At 37.1% G+C, this 26,128-nt stretch overlaps 1 protein-coding gene across 15 annotated transcripts in view; it reads left to right on the forward strand.

The window, feature by feature from the left end:
* Positions 1-26,128, forward strand: part of MCTP2 (multiple C2 and transmembrane domain containing 2) — a 264,268-nt gene that overhangs the window by 233,172 nt on the left and 4,968 nt on the right. For 11 of the 15 annotated variants that reach the window (XM_037734892.1, XM_037734897.1, XM_037734898.1 and 8 more), the window contains 3 exons: positions 5,862-5,971; positions 17,654-17,763; positions 23,876-26,127. In XM_037734892.1, the coding sequence (XP_037590820.1) occupies positions 5,862-5,971; positions 17,654-17,763; positions 23,876-24,063 (408 nt within the window). In that variant the 3' untranslated portion in view covers positions 24,064-26,127. Of the gene's footprint in view, positions 1-5,861; positions 5,972-12,348; positions 16,057-17,653; positions 17,764-23,875; position 26,128 lie in introns of those variants that run through there. The other 4 variants (XM_037734928.1, XM_037734921.1, XM_017518186.2 and 1 more) reach the window with 2 other exon arrangements.

Consider the following 26,128-nt stretch of genomic DNA (forward strand, 5'->3'; position numbering starts at 1 on the left):
CCACACTCCAATTAGAGTAATGATTATATTTTCCAGACATTAAACTTAAAATTCAGAAAGCATAAAGCGCTTGCCATGATCATCAAGCTAGATGACAAGACCAGAGTTGAACCCATGGTCTGACTCCATGGTCTGATGTATATAGACACAGCATTTAACTTCCCTGGACCTAAGTTTCCTATAATACAAATACTAATACTGAAGACTATGTAATATATCCTGTAATATGTCCCTTGGTATAGTGCTAGATATAATTAAAGAGAAAAGACCATAAAATCAATAGTATCTTATTTAAAAAGAGATAAATTTTGCAGTACAGAGAGTGAAAAGAACATTTGTTATAGGATGATTAAAATGATAGAGGTATAATGCAAATTGAGAGAACAAAGACAGTAGTCAGCATAGACTAGCATCCTTAGGAAGAGGATTCACAAAAGTCGTCAAGCTTGAGTTGGGCCTTTCAGTCATTCTATTTATAAGGCCTAGAATCTTCTCTCAAACCCAAAGCGCTTGCTTATTTCTTGGGTCAATGTAAATAATTATTTAATACTACGATAAACCTGATAAACTATTTTTTCCTGTATACATTCATTTCTCCCTCAAATAAGTACTGTAGCAACACTGAGGATGTACCCACCACAACTGTTGGTGCTAAGAACACAGGGTCAGATAAAACAGCCTGGTCTTATCTATCGATCCCTTAGTTCAAGCAGGGTACAGCCAAAAAGAGGTTAATGAAAGATATTAATGAAACATCCAAGCTATGAAAATGTAATCTTGTAGCATGGAAGTACTGTACCTTGATAAATATACATTGTCCAGAGGCCATTTTTAAAGCCATTCAGAGAACAAAAAACTACATTTATTGCTAATCATTAAGATACCTGAGCTCAGTTTCCTCTCTCACATGAATAGCAAATGCCTGGTGCAGGGATTTTAAGGAAAGGGTGGAAACATGTGAAAAAGTTTTTGTTTTTTTTTTCTCCTCACTGTCTAGAAGATTCTCTGGAAATAACTGGTTTTCTAATTAATTTTAGAGAAAAGTGATTCAGCTTAATCTCAGGTCCCTGTTTTCCCAGAAAGTTTTCATTTACTAATTATCCTTATTTTTAAACTATGGTATTTAATATTTCCACTATAACAAAGTGGGATACATTGCTTTGGCTTTCAATTTAAGCTTTCATCATCCTCTGTCGTCATTTCTAGTAGCCCATGGGATGCATGCACAGTGACCAGGGTTCTCAAAGACTAACACCAGGTTAACTCCGACAGCCAGGAATGACCCATCTCTATTTTCCTGACTCTTTTCAGGGACTGAGTGGGTAACATCCAGCTTTAAAGGAAAGCATTTGCATGGACCATAATACAAGTGCTCTCAGATAAGCTAATCCCTTCTTGTTTCAGGCAGTAGTAGAGAGCATGTGATGTCTACTGGCCCATTAAGCTGTGGCCACTGCCAGGGCCTGTAAGATTCAGGAAGCTTTCAAACTGCCTATTCAGAATGGTTAGGAGACATGAGAAATGATAGGGTAGGTGTACATTAAATATTTGCAAAATTTAAGCCTTCCTGCTGATAAGAGAATAAAAAGTAGTCTGAACACTCTTAGCATATTTTTTTTACTCATTGTAGTGAGTAAATATGCACTTACCTTTTTTTACTTTTTCAATATATAAATAATAAAGATACAAAGATTACATATTTAGTGAATGATCATGTACAGATAGATAGTACATTTCTTTAGAGAGTTGTTGATAAATGTTTTGTTCACATTTCCTCTCTACCCTGGGGCCTTGACTTGATCACATCACTGACACGTGTAAACCCCAAGTCACAAACCTGCCAAAGAAGTCTCAACAGCTACTTCAAGAGGAAGTACCCGAGAAAATTGTTTCCAAAAACGTTATTTTAATGCATACAGCTGAGAATGTATGTTGACATATCTCTCTGTAGTGCATGACTTTTCATTTAGATCAAATGACTGTTCTTCCACATTAATTTATACATATATGAAAAATGACCAAGTGGCTGTTAATCTTCCTGCCATCAAAGGATGCAAACTCAATATCAGATGACTTTGTGAAATTATTTTGATTTTTTGCATCCAATATATGAAAACAAAATAAATCTTTTGCAAGTTAACTCTACAAATACTGTAATTTGTAACATCAACAATGCCACTGTAAATTTAAACACTTAATACTGAGAATTATTTAGCTTTATAATAATATGAATGCAAATTTTGATGGAGCAAATATCACAATAAGATATTCCTCCAAAATGAAGAAATATATGAGGCAGAAATGTACTTGGTATTGGCTGTGATGCACTAATTATTCATAATTGCATCCAGACAAGTGATAATGCTCCACCAGTTGAATTAGAAGTTGTAGTATCCACACTTACAAGATTTTTGTATACACAGTTGGGATATCAACAAGGTTATGTGACAAAATTTTGTCACGTATAAAATAAACATCAACATAGCAGTATGTACTTTCTCTTCTTTACCCATTATCTTAGGAAGGTTTGAACCTTTGAAGATATCTCAGTTAAACATTCTCCAAAACTATTGGACTCTTTTGTGGAAAACATATCTCTAAATTATGGTCATAATCAGTTGAAAAGCTTTATTCAAAAATTTTTATGACTGAAGTACTAACTTTATTTTTGGAAGCTTTTTCTGAATGGGAGTCAATTTTTTTAAGTGGCCAAAAACCAGTTTATTTTTGTATAAAAGCAACATATATAAGGTCATATGCTAGGCATGATTCAGTTTTTAAATTCTGAAGTTATACTTTAGGTTTTTAAAAATTATTATTTATCTTTTTGAGGCAGAGTCTCACTCTGTTGCCCAGGCTGGAGTGCAGTGGCACGATCTTGCCCTACCGCAACCTCTGCTTTCTGGGTTCAAGCAATTCTCCTGCCACAGCCGCCCTAGCAGCTGAGATGACAGGTGTGTGCTACCATACCTGGCTAATTTTTTGTATTTTTAGTAGAGACAGGGTTTCACCATGTTGGCCAGGCTAGTCTCGAACTCCTGACCTCAAGTGATCTAACCACCAAGGCCTCCCAAAGTGCTAGGATTACAGGTGTTAGCCACTGCTCTTGGCCTAGATTATTTTAATTTGTGGGAAGAATCTTTGTGATTTTTAATACAATAAATATATATTCTGAACCATTAAGGAAAGAAATTTAGATGCCATTTATTTTTCAGCATACATTTGTTAAATGTTCTAACCTATTGTCTTGAAAAAATATTTGACAGGAAAAGTTTCTGTGAATGAATACAAAATTTCAGCGCCTTTGAAAATATTTGGGATGAAGTATATACAGATTTCAATATTTTAAAAATAGATCAAGAATATTCTCCATGTATCACATTTTTGTTGTGAGTTTTCAAGGTACCTAAGTGCTTGTAGAAAGTGTTATTCATAAAAATTATGTTCTACAGTGGAGTCAATTAAGGTGTCAGTGACCATTAAATGCAACTCTGAAGATGATTAAGAACAATTTAGTGAAACATTAGAAATCCAAAGATGCTATTAAAAAGTACATTCTTTTGAAAAGTAATCCTGACATGGGTATATAGACAGATATAGCTAGTAATTAACTCAAGTGTATGAATAGATATAATCATTCTTCTTGTGTCATTTTAAAATATCCAGATTTTATTTTAATATAAAAAAATCTATTTTTTATTTGAAAATAATGTATTTGTGAAATAAAAATGGAATAGTTTTATAGGTCCACCAATATCATAAAACCAAGTTATCAGTTGATCAGCATTTCAAAAATTAATTCTGACTACTTCTACTCTTAAAAGTAAACAAGTCCAGATGATAAGTTATTCTGTTAAGATGTAGTAAAACTCTGTAGCCTAGTCTTTAGATATTTAATACTCCAAACATCATATTTATTATAAAGTAAAAGGACTTGTGAAAATCGTTATTTTGGCATGCTAACTCATCCTTTCTTCATAAGCAGAACCTCACTATTTGTGTGTTTCATAGAGAAAAAAATTAGACAATTGAAATAATTTTTTATGAAATTGAATGACTTGGAAACTTGAGTCATTTTCTAAGAAATTGTTTTGACCTAAATTGGATGCTGCCGAAAAGAGGAAGCCACTTTGGCCCTTTGGGTCAAGTTCCCTCGTGCTTTCAAATGTTCCTTTATAAACATGAATACTTATGTGGCAGACAGAGATGGGTTTTCACCATTGTGCCCATTAATAGATGTCAGTAGATGCATGAATTCGTATGTTCTGGCAGCATAACTAATTTTTAACACAAACTGCTTGAAGAATTAGAGTAAGGGAAAAAGAGAATACAAATTAGGGTAAAAAAGTAAATGTGTCTTGAAAGTTTGATGTTGCAAAAGGAAGCAATGAACCTGGCTTTCATTCTGTACAGAATGATTGGAAAAAAGAGTAAGTCTTGATGGTAAGAATTAATTCAAACCATTGAGCACCCATTACTGGAGAAGGGGTGGCAGTGAGGCATTCTAGCTTCTGTTCTTCCTTGGTCTGTTTCAGCCAAGTAGTTTCATAAACAAGGACAGATATAAGAAGGGAGGTTTGTGCTTTTCAACATTTCTGACATATTGGTGCTTTTACCAGCAATCCCTATGGATAGTGGGTTCTCTTTCACTCCATCCACGGCTCCAGTTTGATGGAACAAAGGATATGAGATGAAAATGATTTTATTTTTTTCTTTTGCAGTGCAGATGGTATTATAGGAATGTCCTCTTAAATTTAGAAGTGTTCGCTCAATGATTTAGTACAATTTTAACCCAACTAAAATTCTATATAGGAAAAAATGTTCTGTAAGAGCTGTTTGAGGTTTTAGGCCTCATACAATAGGTGTGGTGGCTGCAATGACCCAGAGAGGCAGGAGTTGAGAGCTCATGGGCTACATCTCAATTACAGCAAAGTTCATAAGGGACTAGAACATAGCATCATAATATTAAAAATAGAGTAAAAAATACTACTCTTTTGGGAATCTTGACATTTGAGTGATTTCTGAGTAACTTGCATAACTGTTAGTTACCTAGCATGGTAAAACACATGTAAGGTTTTCTATAAGCAGGAGGAAGATAATCTTAGAATGCTGAATTCCATCTCACATGAAGCATTGGAAATTAAGGAAGATGAATTAATATTTGTTTCCAGTGTCATGAGGAGATTCCAATCAATTGCTGATCATCCTGGAAGGGAATGATCTGGGTGGGCTGCAGCCCCAGCAGTACACTGTGGGGTTACTTTGTAGCGTGTCCAAATCCTGCTGCTCCCTTTGTTTCTGAGGTGGGTGCCAAAGGATGGATGAAATGCCATCAATCTGGGAATGTTTAAAACATGCTTAAAAATGCAGCAGAGTTTGACTAAGATGCTTCAATACTAGGACTCATACTACCTCTGTCTCCAACATGCCATGGCATTACCCGCCAGGAATATCTCTGAAGAACACTGATAGGAGAGGGATAGGGTGAGCTTGCAGAAAACCTTGTGAAGACAGAGAGGAAGTCAGAGTTAGCCAGACTGATGGGACTGCAGAGTTCTGTGATGGACACAGCAGCCTCCACAGCGAAGTGAAACCCTTGGTTCTGTGGGGCTTCCCTTTATCATCTCATGACAATGAGGTAGAAACTGAGGCTTACACATTAGGAGTGGTAGCATCTGAGTGAGTGAACAGATTTTTCTGGGTCAGTAGGGGGGAGTCAACATTTAAGTTATAAAACAATGATTCATCTTTTGTAGTGACTGTTGGTAAAAGCCATGTTTTTATAATGTTATAATATTTTCTATATCAGCATGATAAAAAAATGAAGTAACTGAGTTAAATCTTGCTTTTATGTTTTCTAGGAATCTGAGAAAAAGGGGCTGATTGAAAGAATCTACATGGTACAGGACATTGTTTCAACTGTTCAAAACATCTTGGAGGAAATAGCTTCTTTTGGAGAAAGGATTAAAAAGTAAGTTCTAAATTTGTGTTGTGGTGTTTGAAGTAGACCTGCTATTTGCAAGGACAGTGGGGTTACGGCAGTGGAGTTGGAGGAAGGGCGGTCAGAAAATACAAAAATGAAAAAACCAAAGCTACAGTTGGATTAGTCCTGTCTGACTTCAGTTGGCTTCTTAACTTCACAGTTGGGTGGTGTCTCAGAACTGGGGTGACCATATGGCCCAGTTTTTTCCAGTCGCCCCAGCATCATTATGTATAGTGTCCACTTTCACTCAAAAATACATCATTTTGGGTGATAAATTATATTTAAAATGTTACCCTATTTAGAAATAAAAACAAGCACATGTGCTATAAAGGAGCCTTTTCTATCTGAACCACAGAACTCAGTAAATGCCTTGAGTGAACTTTTCAGTTCTCCAAAGAATGGTACATATCTAGTAGCATTGTTGATGGTAAATGTGAAGTTAATTCACCACATATATGGATGTCTTAGGACAGGATACTACTCTCTGGCCCTTTGTAGAGAAAGTTGACAGTATTTTCAGCTTTCTGGAACATATAGTCTCTGTCCCAACTACTCAACTCTGTTGTTAAAGTGTAAAAGGAGTCACAGTTAATATGTAAAGGAATGGGTGCGATAGGCACTCCAATAAAACTTTATAAAAACAGGTAATGCCCTGGATTGGGCTCACAGTCTACCCACAGCTTGCCACCCCCTATCTTAGGAAATAGTAGCTAAACTCTCTAATGGAACCCCAGTTAAGAAAGACTATAGATTCATATATTTTGTTTTATTATTGACTCTGTATTACCTAGTTTTTCATCTGGCACCAATAAATAGGAAGGTTTTTAATTTTCTTTGAACTACTTATTTCCCCCTTTAATGTAGAATTGTGTCACCCATATTCCAAGGATTAATTCTTACTTTATTGGCGATGTCTCTGTGGATCATTCTAGTTTCTTTAAAGAGTATATTGTTTTGGAATTACATGGGTAAACAGAGATTATAAGTGGTGCTAAAACCCAAGTGCAAATCTTATGCATTAAAATGCAAGAAAATCAATAAATGATACTGACATTAGGAAATATAAGTAGTTAACATGCAACTTTATGTAAACACCAACGTTCTTTCTCAGTTGCATAGCCAATGAAATTACCCTTGAATGCCCACTTATTATAAGCATAGTAAACATGTAAACTTTGTTTAAAAAATAAGTTATGGATGATTTTAAACAAAGTTGGTGAGTTTTTATTGAATTTACAGTTATTTCCATTATTATCTTAAGAAAAAAACATTTTTGCCACACAGATGATGCCTATTTGCCTTATTCTTGTAGGTTTCATATAAATTGGAAAAAGATTGCTGAATTTACCCTTAAAATGTTTCATATAAACATTTGAAAGTAAACATGAATACTAAAATGAGGAGGGCATCATGATTCTTTATTCATTTCCTCATTCAACTGTCAGTTACTGAGTTTCAGATACTGACTTGGTCTAAGTATGAGAAATACATCCCTAATTACAATAATGATAGCAAACCGAATTGTTATCTCATGCCAGCCAGGCAGTCTTCTAAGCCTTTTAAACACACTGGCTCCGTTGAGGAGCTACTTGAAGGAGAATTAAATAATTCCAACAACGTAAGGATGGTTAATATCCTCATTTTACAGATGAGGAAACTGAATCACAGAGGGATAAAATTTAAAGTCCAGGATCACACAACTAGTAGCCGTGTAGCTTGGATTGGAACCTGACCACCTCATTAATATACTAAAATATCAGTATCCTCAAGGAATCTACATTTCAATGAGGGATAAAGTAATAGCTGATTAGAATTCAGTAGCATTAGTGGTAGGGAGAGGTCTGATCAGCCCAGGAAGGGATGTAGGAGAAGGACAGACGTTGTCAATTCTGAAGCAGCCGAAACTTGTCAGCATCTCTGAGAATAGGAAGAGGTAGCTGGGCAAAGAACTGATGAATGAGGGCTTCAATAGTAGACAGCCCTTGTGCAAAAGCACAAAGGCCAAGACTGTGTGGGAGATACAGGGAGATGTACGGGATCTAGTGCATCCGTGCCATGGAGGTGCAGTTGGCAGTGCCTAGAGAGGAGGCATGTCATGCAGCGGCTTGAGGAGATGGAAAAAGTCAATGGAAGAGAGTTCAGTGAGGGATGTGTTGGCAGTCAGGAGGGTAAAAGGACAGAGTGGGGTCAACACCCGGGAAGGAAGATCATGTTGTTTGGTAAAACTGTCTCCATTCTTGACCATCTCTAAAAGACAAATGTGGCTGTTGTGCAGTTGAAAATGTAAAAGGAAATGTGGCTGAAGAGAGAAGAGGGCAGAGTGATTTAAATAGGGTCCCAACTCCCCAGTGCTTTTGCGGGGCAGCTGTGCCCAGCACAGCTGTGGTGGTCATGTCTGAGATGTGTCTTCAGCCCATGAACCAGAGTACTGTTCTGCCCAGCTGCAACACAGGAAGGCTCCTAAGGCTCGACTCCTATTAATTCTCGGCCATTCATTATTACAGTGACCTTAAAGTCCCTGCTGGGCATTCAAGTGGGATGTCATGTGTAACTCTGTTGGAATTCCATTGTAACTCAGTGCTTAAGATCCAGGACAACTTTTATTCAACTTTTGGCAACTGGCAAAAAAAAAAATACATAAAACTCTCGAAGCAAAACTTCTCTGACACTGATGGGGGTGGGGACAATGGTGTACATTTATGTGGAATGAACTGTATTCCTTTTTTCCTACTCTTCTCTACCTTCTCTAATTACCTTCCCTAATATTACACAAAATTTAAATCTATGTATATATGAAGTCAAAACATTTTACACAACATGTAGCATTTGGCCAGGTGTGGTGGCTCACATCTGTAATCCCAGCACTTTGGGAGGCCGAAGCGGGCAGATCACCAAAGGTCAGGAGTTCAAGACCAGCCAGGCCAACATGGTGAAACCCCATCTCTACTGAAAATGCAAAAATTCATAATTTTTTAGGGTATAGTGGCATGTGCCTGTAATCCCAGCTACTCAGGAGGCTGAAGCAGGAGAATTGCTTGAACGCAGGAGATGGAGGTTGCAGTGAGCTGAAATGGCACCACCACACTACAGCCTGGACGACAGAGCGAGGCTCTGTCTCAAAAAACCAACTAAAAAAACATGCACCATTTATGCTAGACAGCAGGCAGAGTGATGCAGGAAAGGGAAGCATATCATACATTGCATCATTATGTAGTGAGGGCTGTAACCCTTGTGCCCTTGAGTGGCTAGGGAAATCTCCACAGAGGAGATATTGAGATTAAGATACACCTAGACTAGGCAAGTTATACCTAAAAATGTTTCAGGATAAAGCTTAGAAGCCACCTTTATAAGAAGTAGAATTGCCCTGGCCAGGAAGTGATGTGAAAAATACTAAGCAATGAAGATGGGCAAGCAGATTAAGTGAGGCTGGAATCCTTTGGGGAATGAGAGCTGGATGCATTTTGTGTTTAATTCAAGAGTGACATGTTAAAGGAACAAAGGGTGAAGACAGAAAGATCAAGGCAGGAGGCAGGTGTAAGGGAAGCAATAATAGGCTAGTGTAGAACCATGCATTGTGAAGGAAAGCCTTTTGTAGACAACAGGACAAAATAAGAACCTACAATAGTATATGACCAGTAGTTTTCATTTCCCTGGGGAGAAGAGTCAGAGGACTTCATATGTCCAAGGCTTTGAAACAAGGAAATCGTACCACTGACACAAGGTTAAATGCAGTGGGGCAGTCAGTTGGGGGAGGACCCAGAGAATATACCCGCACCCACCTTCTGGGATGTGGTCACAATCATTTTTGTTAAGTGGGTTGAAATTTAGAAGATGATGTTCTTCCGTATTACTGAGCCCACGTGGTTGTATGAAGAGGATTCCTTGAGTTTTTTCAGAAATTGAAAAGTTAATTTTATAAATGCCTGAGTCAGGGATTACTTTCTGAGCATTTAGGGAGCTCCCAAGTTCAGGAAAACGGGAGAAATCTATGAAAATGTTGCTTTACAAAGTGTCTGATTTTGAGATGGGAAAGCTTTGATTTACCAAGCTTCTCCAATTTTGGATTTTCTATGAAAGATGTTTTATGATAAATGGGGAAAGAGTCTAGTAAGGTTTTAAGTGTTAGGGATATTGCTACTTAGTGTCTTTGAATTAAATCCTCAGCGTTATAAACAGGAATATTCAGCTGGATTATATAAGTCACATGTGCTTATTTGCATTTTTTAAAGTGCCTACTACAGAAGCAGTGAAGATGGGATCGTAGGCCAGTGTTCTGAGTTCAAAGTTTTGTCATGGAGTTTTATAACTGGGAGTGAATGATCTTATGCAACTTACTTAACTTTTAGGACTCAGAATCCTCATCTGTAGGATGGGAATAACAATAATAATTTCTGCTTCATAACATTTAAATGAATTAGTCCATATAAAGAGTTTAGACCAGTGGATGGCAGGTAGTGATCACCTAAAAATATTAGCTATTATTAGTATTATTCTTTTGCTATTGACTTTCCTCCTCTGTGTGTTAAATAAACAGACCCAGTGAATGTCCCTTGCCCTCCTTCTAAACCATTTTAACACTGAAATTGTGCGTTGCTGAGGGGAAAAGGCATTAGTCAACTGCCCTGGCTCTTAGAAGGCAAATCTGACAGGCTATGTGGGAAAGTAAGTGTGTCACACAACTCCCTTTCTAGAAAGCACACCACACCACACACTTGTGCATGCACAACTATTGGGATCTTTATTAGGATTACATTAATTGGGAAAGAACTGATACCCAGATGTGTAAGTTTTCTAATATATCAGCTTGTTATATTCCAGTGTAATATCTCTTTAGATTTTCTTTAATCGATCTCATCATTGTTTTAGAGTTTTCTTTGTGGAAGTCTGACATTTTTTTGTGAGATATATTCCTAAGTACTTGATAGTTTGGTGTTAATTTAAATGGTATATTTTTTCAGATGTCATTTTCTAGCTGTTACTCATGTATAGACATGAAATTAATTTTTCTGCTTTAATTTGTATCTAATAACCATGGTAAACTTAGTTATCTTTATTTTTGTATGAAGATGATTATTCTGAATTTTTTCCTTAGATGTGAGAATAATTTTATATTCATCTTTCCAGCCCTTACCCAGTTCATTTTCTTGACCTGCTGTACTGGCTATTAGCTCTCGTACAAAGTGGATTAGAATTGGTGTTTTGAGACATCCTTTTCTCATGGAATCTCAAGAGAGAAAGCTTTCAACATTTCACCCTTAACAATGTTGTTTGCTGTAGGTTTTTGTCAATATGCTTTATCAGATAAAGGAAGTTCCTTTTATTCCTAGTGTGCAAAGAGTTTTTATTTTGAATGCAAGTTGAGCTTTCCCTAATATTTTTGCCTACATTCATTGAAATTATGTTATTTTTCTGCTTTATTTTTGGTTTATGTGAATTACTTTGGTTTTCAAATGGTAAACCAATCTTACATTCTTGGAGTAAACCCAACATTGCTGTTCTATAGTCCCTTTATATCTGCTTGGATCTTTTTTTCTTGCTTAGGATTTTTGCAGTTATGATCATTGGTGAGACTGACTTATTTTCTGTTCTTGAAATTTACTTGCAGATAGGTTATTCTAAACTCATAATACAAGGTCAGGTTGCTTCTGTCTGTCTTTTTTTCTGAAAGAGTGTATGTGAGCCTGATGTGATTACTTCCTCTAAGATTTATAGAATTAGCTGGTGAAGCATCCAGACCTGAAGTTTTCCTTTGGAGATGATTTTGGATTAAATATTCTGTTTATGTAATGTATATAATAGAATATTATAAAATATATTATAAAATAATAGGCAGCCAACCTATTATTTCTCATCTGTTTCTGTAAATTTTAATTTTCAAAGAGGTAATCCCTTTCAGATAAATTTTCTGCTTGTTGACTTAAAGTTATTTATAACATCCTCTTATTTAATAGTAAGATCTGTTGCTTGATACTGTTTTTTATCTTCTTCTAGACAGGGATTTATTAATTACATCAGTCTTTAGAAATAACCACCATTTGCTTTCACCAATCTTCACTATTTCCTGCTTGTTTTTTCATTAATTGCTACTCATATCTTTTTCTAACTCTTTACGATGGAAAATTAGATCACTTATTTTCAGTATTTCTTCTTCCTTAACATAAACATTTAAGGTTCTACAATTTCCTGTAATCACAACTCAAGCTTCGTGCCAAACATTTTGGCATGTTGTCTTCTCATTATCATTCAAATTTAGTTAAAGCTATTTTCTGTTTTCTATTTTTATTTCTTCCTTGGCTAAGATATGTATTGCTTAATTTCCAAGTATATTGGGATTTTCTAGTTATCATTTTATCTCTGATTTCTAGCTTAATTGCTTTCTGGTTAGAAAATATTGATCCAGCAGTGGACTACTTTCCATGTGAGCTTGAAAAGTAGATCATTGGATGCACTGTTCTCTCTCTATATTCATAATTAAATTTGGTCATTATATTCAAGCCTTTTACATTTGTACTGATTTTTGTTTGGTTCGTTCGTTCTATCAATTATTTAGATGTGTTTTCTCACTATGGTTGTGAATTTGTCTAGTCCTCCCTTTAATTTTGTCAGTTTTTCCTTTCTATATTTTGAAGCTATGTTATTTGGTTTGTAGATGTTAAAAGTATCATATTTTCTTGGTAGATTGGAGCATTAATATGAAGCAACATATTTCTTGCTAATACAGTTTTTTCCTACATATCTTGTTGATCAATATTGGTATGGCTGTACAGTAGTCCCCTATTATCCATGGGGGATATGTTCTCATACCCCCAGTGGATGTCTGAAACCATGGGTAATACTGATCTCTGTATATACGATGTTTTTTCCTGTACATGCATGACCTATGATAAAGTTTACTTTATAAATTAGGCACAGTAACAGATTAACAGTAAGTAATAATGAAATAGAACACTTATGGTAAAATAATTTAATAATAGTTACATGATGGTGTTCCTCTCTCTCTCTTTTAAGGTATCTTATTGTATGTAACATTTTGGAACTCTGACTACCTGAAGTCACAGAAAGCCATACTGTAGATAAGGGATGACTACTGTCTCACCTTTCTTTTCTGTACTTTTCCTTCAATCTATCTTTTAATTGTAGCATGTAATCCCTGCAAAATTAATGAAGTTTACAATTGCACTTAGGTTTAAATCTGTAATTTATTAATAGTGGTGTTTACTTGCTTGTTCTATGTCTTTTTATTTCTTCCATATTTTCCCTCCATTTGCTAGGAATTCAAACACACCTGCTATTTTTTAGTTGTCATCTTAGAGTTAACAGCTTTATTTGCCACAGTCTAATATTGTCACTTTTAATGTCTTCCCAGTCAGTGCAGGAACCTTCTTAATCTATATTCCATATCTGTTAACCTCTCTTTAGTATCTTTCATCTTTTTGCTCTTTGTGATGCCTTCTAACTACTTTCTTTGGATAATCTTGGACTATATTAGTTCTCTGCAGTTTAAAGCCCTAATTCATTCATTGTTTTTAACTTCAATTATTGTAGTTTTCACTTTTCAAAGTTCTATTTGCTTTCGTATCAATTTTTCTTGTTTTTCATTTTCTTTTTGATCATATCTTCAAGCCTCTCTTACGTGATTTTTAATATACTAAACATTATGATTAAATGGATTAGATCTCAATATTTCAAGTCTTTTGTTTCAGATTTTGCTGTCACTTTTGCTGACTCTTACTCATGGTGTCATGCATCCTTTCGTGGTTTGCATTTTTAAGTATACACTTGTATTCTTGGATTTTCATGTGGAGAGTACTCAGACATCAGAGTTGATGATGCATTTCTTTGGAGAGGATTACTGTTTAAGTCACCTTGGGATACTACCAGTCTAGATCCTTTTTTTAAATTAAATTTTGTTGCTTGAGGCTTTTCAAGCAACACTGGTAGCATAAACTCAGATGATAAATCTCTCCACTTGGCACCAAGGTCATGATTTATGTCCACTCACATATGGTACAATGTGTCCCTCCTTCCTTATTCTTAGCCTGAATATGTAAGCTGTAATACGATGGTCTCATATTAAAATCTCTCCATGGGGAGGTCCTAGGCTTCGTTTTCTGCCCCCAGCCTCCCATCATACCATGCAGACAACAGAAAAGCTCAAAATCCCACTATTTAGCTGAAAATATTAGAGTGAAAATTAACTTTGGAGCTTAGTTATGTCTAAGACGTCTTGCAATTTATTTTATTTTTATACTCAAATATATTTTAATTTTCATATCAGCCTAGTAATGGCTTTTTTCTGTTGATCTAGTATTTTACTTTCTCTTCAAAGTTGAATGGCATTGCTAGAAAAGGAACGATAAAGTATGTTCCTTTTTTTAAAGTAATTTTATTGTTATAGCTCTTATTATTTTCAAAATTATACCTGATAGCAATAACTTTCTTTCCTTATTGGTATCAGTTTTGTGCAATAACAGTGAGAAAAATAAGGGTAGCTAACACTTACTAAATAATGACTATGTGCCATATAGCTTTATAAATGCTTTATATGTATTAACTATTGAATCCCCTCACCAACTCTATAAAGTAGATGCAGTTATTATTACCATTTTACAGATGGGAAAACGAAAGCACAGAGAGGTGGAGTAAATTACTTAAGGCCACACAGCTAACAAAAGTTGCACAGGAATTATTTTTACATTATAGGGTACAAAGTTAATAAGTAATCTTCCAGGGTGAAGCAGAGTCGGTTTTGTTGCCACGTAGCTATGGATTTATGTCCAAGGGCTGACAGCCATTGTGTTTCCACCTTAAAAAATTTAAAAGGGGATAAATTTGTTTTTCCTTCTTTATTTGGTATACCTGATTTAGTTGCTGCTTAAAGTATCATATATATTTATTATAAAAATAATCAAATACAACCAATGAAATATAAAGTCTCTATATTATCTTATGTATGTACATTATTTCTGCAGTTTAGTTTTTACTGTATGTAGCCTTGAGTCTGTGGGGTGGGGGTTGAGTGAGCATTCTTAGCGTATTCTCATCTTTTTTTTTTAAGCTGCATAGTATTGCAGAGTATAAATCTAATTTTTTCTTTAGAGATTTTTATCTATTTATTTTACTGAGTTTATTTAAATATTACCAACCAGTCTGAGAAAGACATATGTACTGCCCCTGTGCCCTTGGGCAAGGAACTGCAAGTTAAATTTCTTGCCATGCTGAACTGGATCCTTTGTGGAGTTTAGATAACATTTCAACACATATTGTAAAATTGCCTTCCAGAAAGTACTGTTACAAGTTCTACTGTGGAATGGACCCATACACATGTAGAAATTCAGAATAACAAAGATGTCATAATAAAGAAGGGAGGAAAATAGTGATTAATCGGAAAAACTGACAAATTTAGTCATGTGAAAATTTATAAACAAAGAAAGCAACAAACTAGAAAAATGTTATATATAACAAACATGAGAAACATCTGATTTTTTTACTATCCAAACTGATATTGGACACCACTGAGGAAAAAGCTGAGCAAAACCGCCCAGGAGAAAACTGGCAAATAGTAACCTTTTTTTAAAGTCTTTACAATGTGCCGCTGAGCTACCTATTTTGCAAGTTCTTTTTAATTGTAGCAGAATCTATGATATAGGTGTTATTATTATTCCAGTTTTACAGACGGGAAATTATGGTTGAGATTGATTGAATCAATTTCTGGGAATTACTTAACTTGAAGATATAAAGCTTGAACTTGAACCCAAGTCAATTTGCTTATAAATTATTTTTCTTAAGCACTTTCCTAAATAATAGTCTGAGTGCAAAAAAAAAAAAAAAAAGTTAGAAATCATAGAGAAACAAATTAAAATGACCAACAGGCTTGTTAAAAAGTATTCCAATTTGCTTGCAATTATACAATATTATACCTCATAATATGCAGATTAAAAAGAGTAACACTCCATCTTTTGTTTTTGAGAGGGAGTATTGCTCTCAAAACATTGCCCAGGCTGGAGTACAGTGGTGCAGTCTCAGCTCCCTGCATCTTCCACTTCCCCTGTTCAAGCGATTCTCCTCCCACATCCTACCAAGTAGCTGAGATTACAGGCACCCACCATCACGCCTGGCTAATTTTTGTATTTTTGTAGAGACAGAATATCACCATGTTGACCAGGCAGGTCTTACATTCCTGACCTCAAGTGATTCGCCCACCTTGGCCTCCCGAAGTACTGGGATTACAGACGTGAGCCCCCTTGCCCGACCTCAGTCTTAACCAGAGGATGAGGTTACTATAGTTCTCCTATACTGTTGATAGAACTGGGATTATTTATACAAGCTAGACAATTTCTCTCAGCCTTAATTTGCTCATCTATAAAATGGGGCAGAATTATTAAGAACATTACATTCTAAATGTGAAAAATGTTAGCACAATGCCTGGCCCATATAAAGTGCTTAATAACTTACATGCTATTCCCTCTAAAATCCACCTGCATTCTCGCCCACCTCCCATAAAAAACATCTTGCTTTTCTGTATTCGTAGCACAAGGCAACAAGGCTCTATGGTTAATTCTGTGAAGATGAAGACCATTAAAAAGAAATACTTCAGGCACTTCAGTAGGGTGTTTGATCTCTAGGACTGCACATCAGTTTCTACAATACATCCAGGTCCACATTTAATCTTCTAGATCTCCATTTCCATGCCAGTCAAAGCAGGCAAGAGATACAACAAAAGGAACCAGGAGCTCTGTGAAAATAATACCTAGTGTAATCACCTACATTATCTATTAATGGTGGTGTGATGACTTATAGTCAAATGCTTCCCCATTTATTTCAAGGCACGGTTAGATTTATAGTGTAAACAAGTCTGGAATTCTAAATATAAGTTATTAGTAAACACAAAAGCACCACTGCCCTGTAATATTATCCTTCTCATGGGGCACAGTGGCTAACACCTGTAATCCCAGCAGTTTGGGAGGTCAAGGCAGGAGGATTGTTTGAGCCCAGGGGTTTGGGAATAGCCTAGGGTGACATAGGGAGGCCTCAAATCTACAAAATTTTCAAAATTAAAATTAGCTGGCTGCGGTGTCGCTTGCCTGTAGTCCCAGCTACTAGGGAGGCTAAAGCAGGAGGATCCTCTGAGCCTGGACGTTGAGGCTGCAGTGAGCTATGACTACATCACTGTACCACAGCCTGGGTAACAGAGCAAGACCCTGTCTCAAAAAAGACAACAACAACAACAACAAAATCCTCCCTCTTCTAGTAAAGAAAAAGTTACCGTATTTACAGGTACCATGTGTTCATCGAGAGACAACTGTTGACTTAAAAGTGACCTAACCCTTAGTTTCGAAGATCTCTAGGTAGAGCCATTGTGGCAACATTGCAGTTTTTAATCATGTTTGAGAGACATAAGTCTTCTCAGGAACTGTGGGTTCCAGAGAAGTGAAGTCAGCAATATTGTGACAAATCGAATGGCAATTGGTTTGTGACTATGTCTTTAAGAATGTTTTTCCAGTACCCAATCATTTTGGCAGACTCTCATCTCAAGGTTTGTAAAGAAATTTTTCCAATAGACTTTTAAAAAATTTTCTGTAATTATGAACATGAAATAAACATGACAAGATGACTCTGTGGCAGTTGCTGAACATCAGAGGAAATTATATTTATGTGGTTTGTCTACAGCACATTTAACTGGACAGTCCCCTTCCTTTCATCTCTGGCCTGTTTGATTCTGGCAGCAGCCACCATCATTTTGTATTTCATTCCACTGCGGTACATCATTTTAATCTGGGGTAAGTTTGGCATGGTCCTTTTGCTAGCAATCAATTCCAGGTAAGAACCAATTGCTCATTTTTAAAGTGCGACTATTAACTTTAAATGTGCTCTTGTTGGCAATTAAACATGAGATTAAGGAAAGCATTTGGGGAACAAAAACTTCTAGGACCTCCCTGAAAAGGCCAGTTGCATGAACGATCAGGGTAGATATTTATAGGCTTCTTGCATAATTGCAATCAAATAAAAATGTGATTGTACATGCCATTTCCCTTTGGGCTTTCCCAGTCATAAATCCTCTTGAATAATGTATTGCTGTGGCCGAGTAACGTTATGGAAACACTGTTCAAACAGTGAGCAAACACCTGCATCATGCCCTTGATATTATATAAAAGTGGATCTGGCCACCACCAGGTTGCTTCTGACATTTCATCTCTCTTGAAGGAAAAAATTAACCTAACCCCATTCTTAAATCCAGAAGCAGGGAGAGGGAGGAGAGGGGGCATTCTGTGACTACCCAACAAGTGCCTGAATGGAGAGGAAGTTATTTACCAGGGGAAATGGTGTGTCTGTTTAACGTTTAGCTGCTTGCTTTGTTTTTTCTTTTTTAAGTAGAAACAAAAGTGGCAAACTGGAAATAAATTTCATGATTTGATTTAATACTCAAACTAGAGATTGGACAAAATGAAAGCAGGTTTGTGAATATTTGTGTCTGTTGCTGGGTGGGCTCTGAGTTGATATAAGGAGAGAAAATTGCACTAACTTAAATGTTGGAGAAGCAATTAGCCCTCTTTATAAAGGGTCTGTCAACCCTGGTTTTTTCCATGACTTAGCTGTGACTGCCACCGAATTCTCAATGATCATCACTTTCAGGGATCATCAGATGTTAAGATGTTTGGGGAAATCACAAAGAAAAGAGACTGTGTTGAGATGCATTCATCCTTAAGCAAAAGCTGAGAGTGTACAAATGCCGGATGAAAGCTACAACCTTTCTAAGAACCATTAAGTACAGACTTTTTCAAAGAGCACCCACAAAGGTAGAATCCTGCCGTCAAGAGAAGCCCAACTTGGGCATTTGGCAATAGGAAAAGTCATGGGAAAAATAGAATAGCGCATACAGTTACAGAAGTAGAATGATTTTGGGGTTTTGAGAGGTATAATTCAGTTATCCTTTAACTAGTCAGGGGTCTGTTTAAATACTTGATGATCCTGATTCTCGGAGGAAAGTCTAATCTGTACTTAGTTCTTGTTGGTAATTTTTTTTTTTTTTTAACGTAGCAACATAATTGATCCTTAAGAACACAGAGATCTTCAGGGCCACTAATTAAGAAGGCATATTTTGCACACACAAAAAAGTATTTTCTGGAGTACTTTATATACTAAATGTTATTTGCATCAACCAGTATCATATTTTGCAATTATTTTTTCATGAGTACTACTATCTTAATGTATTTACTGATAACCTTTAGAATATAGATCTTGTTTTCTGACCCTAACAAGTATGTGGTTCAATATTGCAATCATTTGGCTTGTGGTTTGTTCACTTTTAAGTTCATGTAAGCTGAGTGCCATGGCCAGCTGTTACTGCTGCTTTTTGATTTCTTCATCATCCTGATGCTTGCTTGATCTGCTTTTATGCATCTTTCCCTCCACAAAGAAGACTAATACTGGCCAGGTACGGAGGCTCATGCTTGTAATCCCAGCACTTTGGGAGACCGAAGCAGGTGGATCACCTGAGGTCAGGAGTTCAAAACCAGCCCGGCCAATACGGCAAAACCCGGTTTCTATTAAAAATACAAAAAATAAGCCAGGGTGGTGGCAGGAGCCTGTAATCACAGCTATTCTGGAGGCTGAGACCTGAGAATTGGTTGACCCCGGGAGGCAAAGGTTGCAGTGAGCCGAGTTTGAGCCACTGCACCACTCAAACCTGGGCAACAGAGAAAGACTGTCTCAAAAAAAGACAACGACTAATACCATATTTTCTCTTTTGATCAGCAATTTCAGGATTCCAGCCCCTCTTCCTCTATACCCACATCACTTTGACTTCTGATCTTACTCTGCAAGATCTTGGCAGCTTTCCAACAACTTTTTGCATCTGCTTAATCAAATATTGCTCTATTTATTATTCACTTTATGGATAAAATCATTAAATGGCATGGAGTTTATTATGCTCTCTTGGGCTGATAGTAACCCTCTGAGCTTTGTACTCTATGTCTGGTTCTTTGGTTTTACATTTTAAACAGGAGCTCATAGTTTATTGATGAGTTTACCATAGGCAATGTAGTCAAAAGCCTTGGCAATCACCACATGATCTATGTCTCTTCTCATCATGTAAAAACTGCCAAGCCATCCTAGAATATATTCTGCAGTTCTGTTAGGACTTAGTTATTAGCTAGCATGGGCCAGGACTTATTTTACAAATTTCTTATATGATTGTATCCCTTGCATGTCTTAACGTTTTAGTGGTTTTTCTAACTTTAAGGATCAGAAAACTTTAAGTTACTTATTCATGTTTTATTGAGTGGTAAAAATGGTGAATAATATTCTAAAATGTTTTGTTCTGTTTATAATTTTTCTGAAAAACTGTATATGCTAGATTTCCATATTCTATGTCGTCATATTTTTGTATATTAGTATCAGAATCATTTCATGTAAGTGTATAAAAACAGCCTAATTTCATACTAGCTAGGCAGAGTATTTTTTGGACACACCAAAATTATTTTGACAGGTGAGATATTTTATTTCCTCTTTAGCCTGATAATTCCTAGTGCAACCACATTTATATAATAGATCTTTAATGAGTAATTAAATAATTTTATGAATGAATGAGCCTGCAAGCTTAATACCTGTGCTCCATATAGATGACCTTGTATTAGGCCCATGACCTCTCTTGTGTAGGAGTGTGATTTTTGAGAATTAAGTGAGAAGTAGATTTTAAGGATATCTGAAGTTTTCTTTAGGAAACATTACCTAATGAGTTTTAGTCACTTCTATGAAGTATGTCTTTCCAGAAGGCAGAGCATTTCTTAAGATTAGATCCCATGTGGGTTTGAGAGATTTTCCCATATTCCTTCTATTCGTAGAGGTTTTAATTATACTTTTTCAGTTCTACTTGCAACCACTTCTGTTTTTTCAAGGTAGATATTAATTCTCCAAGCTAAATTTGTAGCTTTTTGCAAGAAGGAACTATGCCTCATTTAAGTTTGTATCTTCATTTGATAGCACAATCTCTCTTACATGGAAGACACTCAGAATTTGATCAATGAACAGGAAAGGACCCCCTGGCCCAACCCCGACCAGTGTATTACAGTTGGAACTACCTGCCCATCACTCATATAACACCATTTTTCAGATATTTATAATTGTGTTTCAAGTGGTTATTCTCAAGTAGCAAATGTGCAAAGCAGCGATGCAATTTTTTATTTCTTCTTTCTCCAAGTGATTTTTTTTTTTTAACTGTAGGGTTCATTCAACATTCTACCCCACTGATCAATTCAATCTATGATCCAGGACCAACACCTGATAGCACCTTTCCCAACAAATGTTATTCTTCAGTATTTAGATCCCATTTGCTTTTCTTCTGTTTTTCTTCCCCCCCCCCCCCCTTTTTTTTTTTTTTTGCTCAAAATAACTTTACAACGAATATACCCTCTGTATTATTTAGGTTAAAAAAATTATGTTTAGCATGCTAATAGATACAGCCACAATTTCCAAATTTGTCTGCTTGATCATAGGTGTCTTTAATAGTAGAAAGACTCTTTTCCATACTTACTTCCTTTGTCTCCTTAGCTTGTGTTGTCTTGTTGGCATCTACAGTAATGATAGCAGCCCTCTGCATTGTTGCAGAATTTCAGATTATCGTATCATTTTGCCTATACTGCCCAAAGTGATTCTCCTGTCTACTCAAGAAACTCTATAAGGCAGATCCTTCATTATTCAAATATTCATGTAAAAAATATGAAGTACAGGAAGATTAAGTGATTTTTCTAAAATCATGCAGCTAATACATGATGGAGCCAGAACTGGGGGCCCAGGTATTCCTACACCATAGCCTTTGTTTTCTTGTCCCTTAAAGAATGGCCAAGGTGGCTGGGTGTGGTGGCTCACCTGAGGTCAGGAGTTTGAGACCAGCCTAACATGGCGAAATCCCGTCTTAAAAAAAAAAAAAAAAAAAAAAAAAAAAAAGACCAAGGAGTCTGATTTCCTGTTGACAATCAGTCTTACACAGTTGTTAATAGGGAAAATTATTGAAACATTTGAGCCTGGACACCTTCATAAACAAGGTGTGCATTTGAAACATGCAATCTGAGTGCCCTATAATTTTTATTCTAAGTTTTTTTTTTTTTATTTCAAACATGGTCTCAGTGCATTGTGGAATACTTTTGCCCTTATTGGTGCATTTGAGCTACTGTGCAGGTTTATAATCTTCTCAGTGACTAAGAATGCAGTGTTTTGATCGGCTGTGATATTATCCCTGCCTTGCTGTTCATTGTAAAGACTCCAGATGCGCACACCATATATAATTAACAATAGAAGATATATCTGTTCTCAATACATCTTTGTCTCCCTTCATCATTTTGCCTTGTCTATTTTCTTTTGCCAAAAAGCCCATGCTACAATTAAATGTCTTTAGAATAACACAGTGAGAGTATTTTAGTGTAAAGGCACACTGGGGGAAATTTTAGCTGGAAACATGAAGCTTGCTGTGGGGGTAGAGGGAAGAAAGGCAGAGTGCAGCTTTGACTTGAGGGAAAGGGGATCATTTGCTAGGAACCTTCACCAGCCCAACCGCCAAGCCACCATTTACTCGGGCACAATGGCTGGCTCCCATTTGCAAAGCAGATGTAAATCTGACCCTCCAGAGAAATGACTGGAGGTTGGCATTGTGTCAGGTATAATGCCATGCAGGAAGCCTAGTCCTCAGATGAAAGCAAACTAATATTTAATGAACAACAACAAAAAAATCAGACCCTTTGTGTGTTGGGGACTACTGAACAGTTAAATGTTACCTCGACTTCTGAGTAGGAGCCATTCAGAGTACAACGAAGCTAAGAATTCATTCAGCGTCATTGGGACTGACAGCCCTTCAGATATGATCCTTGTTAAACAAGCACCCTGTGGCAAAACTTCAGAAGGCCACCTAGTCTTTCTGCTTCTAAAACTCAACATGAAAAACGGGTTGACATTTGGTGAAAAGACTACAGCTTATGAGCTCCGGATATAGTCAAAGCAGCTCCAAAGAGCAGAGTAGAAGACAAAATGTGGTTGAGAGGAACTCCCCTCTAAAGAGGAAACCAGGCGTGTCCTGGATATGCTCAGGAGCCCAAGGGGCAGCTACCAAAGAGGGACGGTCTATAGGATGTTGACATCTTAAACATTGAGCCTATTTCTAATTATCATTGTCCTTGTCCTAAATTAGCATGTTCTCCATTGCCCAGACAGACCCACGCACCGGTGCTGTGATCCATAAATTAAGTTAGCAACCATAGTAAGATAATTTTCCAATAATAACTTTTCACAGTTTCCTGCAGCATGAAAGTACAATCAACATGTCAGGTTCTGTTCTGCTGTGAGAGGAGAGAAACCTGTGAAAATGAGTTGGAGGTGGGGAAAGACAAATGGCTGCAGTTTTCTTTGTAACAACAAAAAAACAACTCCCGCCCTCTACCTCCCACTGCTACGTTTGGTCCAGAGCCTCCAAGCTGGGACTTGTTTGGGCTAATGAAGGCCTTTTCCCATCTGGGACATTTGTTTTCATAGCAGAGGAGGCTGTTAATCAGTGTATTCCAAAAAAGCCAATGTGCTCCCCAGTTTGAGCGTGTGTTTCTGTCGCCCTGCTGCTGGGATTGTAATGGGATTTTCACAGCTGAAGAAGGCAGAGCCCCTCTTCCACAGCCCCCGCTTCCTGCCTTCAGGAAAAGGCATTTGTGAATGATTCCACATGACAGCAACATGTGTATGACTTGAGGTCTGGTAATTGTTTTCACACTAATTTTTACTTGTGAATATCCCCCTCTCCCCCAGTCAGGCAAGTTTTTGAAGATGGATGCTAGATAGATAGATGACTGATTGATTGACTGATGGATGGATGGATCGATAGATAAAAAGATCTCCTGTGTTTCTATTTTTCAGGCATAAATAAATTTACCAAGAAGCTTCGAAATCCCTATTCCATCGACAATAATGAGCTGCTAGACTTCCTCTCTAGGGTACCATCTGATGTTCAAAAGGTATGTAACGAATGGTCAGCACCAACGGGGCCCCAACCTGAAATCTGGCCAGCCCAGGAGCCAGAGGAGCACAGTGCTTTGCTTGTGTGAGTAATTGAGATAAGGAACCAGAAAATCCCTAAAAGAGGCCTGGCTTGCAGGGAAGTGGCAGAAAAATCTTTGTCCAAAGCATGAGGTGACTAGGAGAAATTGTTTTGAAAAAGAGCTACTTAAGAATGATCTGGAACTCACACTGCGTGGCTACTGTGCATCAATGCTTGTCCCCTTTCGATTTCTTGCCTCCCTGAAGAGAATAAGATGGGCTCAGTGAGTAGAATTGCATGAGATCCAAAGCCAGGGAGTGTTGCTTATTTTCTTCTTCTTCCGGGTGGCAAGCATTTTAGGGGAAGTAGGGGACAAGAGGATTAGTCTTTTTATTCTCATTTGCTCCGATTTATCTCCTAGGTCTCCCTTCCCTCTGAAGACTTAGGGATGCTGAGGGCGCAGCCCCTGCTTACCTAATACACATAGAGGCAGAGGCAGTGTGAAATAATATGAGATCAATCACAAGTATTATTCACAGATAATGGTCACTTAGTCCAGCAGCGTCCTGTTTCTGTGGATACGCAGAGATTAACGAAGGCAACAATACTAGAAAGTCGTGTAGAGTAGCTCGATCCTGGCCCCTGTGGATCAGTCTGCTATAAGTCCAAAGGAAGGAGGGCAGGTGGCAGTTTCTCAAATGGAGAATAGAGATCACTGAATAGGTAGATGGGGAGACCATAGCGAGAAATATCATCAAGATGATCAAAGACACAATCCTTTAATATCTTAGAGAATCCCAAATCAAATATCGATTTTCATATTTGAACCACTGCAGCATAATTTGTTCCCTGGCAGCTCAGGGAGGATTGCAAAGATCTGGGGCGGAAAGGCCTTAGAGTTTCTTTCCCCTTCATTCCAAGTTCTATAAATTAAAATGTACAGTGATGTTGTCTTTCTTTAAACTTCACTTTATAGTTAGCTGTGAAAATACAGTCTACAAAGATGAATTTACTCTAACATTTGGATTTCTTAATTTAAAAATAGTAACCTAGTGCCTGTTGTTTTGCATTGAAGATTGACAGGTATGTCATCCTCTGCTCCCTGAGGGCATCTTGGCAAAACACCATAAGGAATGGGGTGCTTTCTTCGTTTATCTGCCTTTGACAAATTGTAGAGCCTGACTTCTGTGATCAGGCATAATGTCCTTGGGGAATTGGGCACAAATGCTAAAAATAGGGAGCACATGTGGTCTGTAATACAATATTTTAAATAAAGCCATTCCACCAGCAGCCTATCAAAGCCCACACACCAAAGCAATACGTATGCAACATCCCATCACTTGGGTCGCAGTGTGAGTTCACGCTGTATCCTTGAAGAATAGAAATTTCCATTAAGCCCCCAAGGATTCTCTGCGCACAGTCCAGGCACTAGCCCTCAAAGTGGCCATTCCAGTCAGAGTTGGCATGAACACAGAGAGATTCAACAAAAGAGCATTCCAGGAAGATGTACAGTACACTAGTAAGATCCTCCGTGTATCGCCAAGGGCGCTTTCTAATAACACAATGACAGTTTGCCACTGGGGACTCTCGAGTACTTGTATCTATCACAGATGTTTTAGCCATTACATTGCAAATGAAATTAATTTCTAAGAGAAATCTGTATGAAAGTCTGGGGCCCAGTATCAGTATCAGCATTTTCCCCTCTCAGGCAAAGTAAATGTATATAATTTTCTGAGATGTTTCCCCCAAGATTTTAGATATTTTTAAATGAATAATTCTCAGTAAGTTACTGTATCATATACTAAGATAAACATTCCCAAGAGGCAGTTATGAAGCTTACTTAAGGTTGAAAACTGGCACACACAAAACGAACATCCTCCAGCAGTGCCCAGAGCAGGTAGAAACCCATGCATCTCATTAGAAAAAATCTGCTTTTAATATTTTGGTTTCAAGAAATGATGCATGACTTCTCAAATCCTTCCTGCAATTAATCCCTCCATGTTCCTGTGTTTAGAAAATGATTCATTACCTTTGAACCTTCCTTCCTTTGCCTTGGGTTGTCCTTGGGGAGCCATTAGCACACACTGTGGTGAGCTAGGGTTACCTAACCGCTAGCATCATGGCTGTTTGTT

Source organism: Cebus imitator, unplaced genomic scaffold, assembly GCF_001604975.1.
Source record: "Cebus imitator isolate Cc_AM_T3 unplaced genomic scaffold, Cebus_imitator-1.0 Scaffold19, whole genome shotgun sequence".
NCBI classification, from domain to species: Eukaryota; Metazoa; Chordata; class Mammalia; order Primates; family Cebidae; genus Cebus; species Cebus imitator.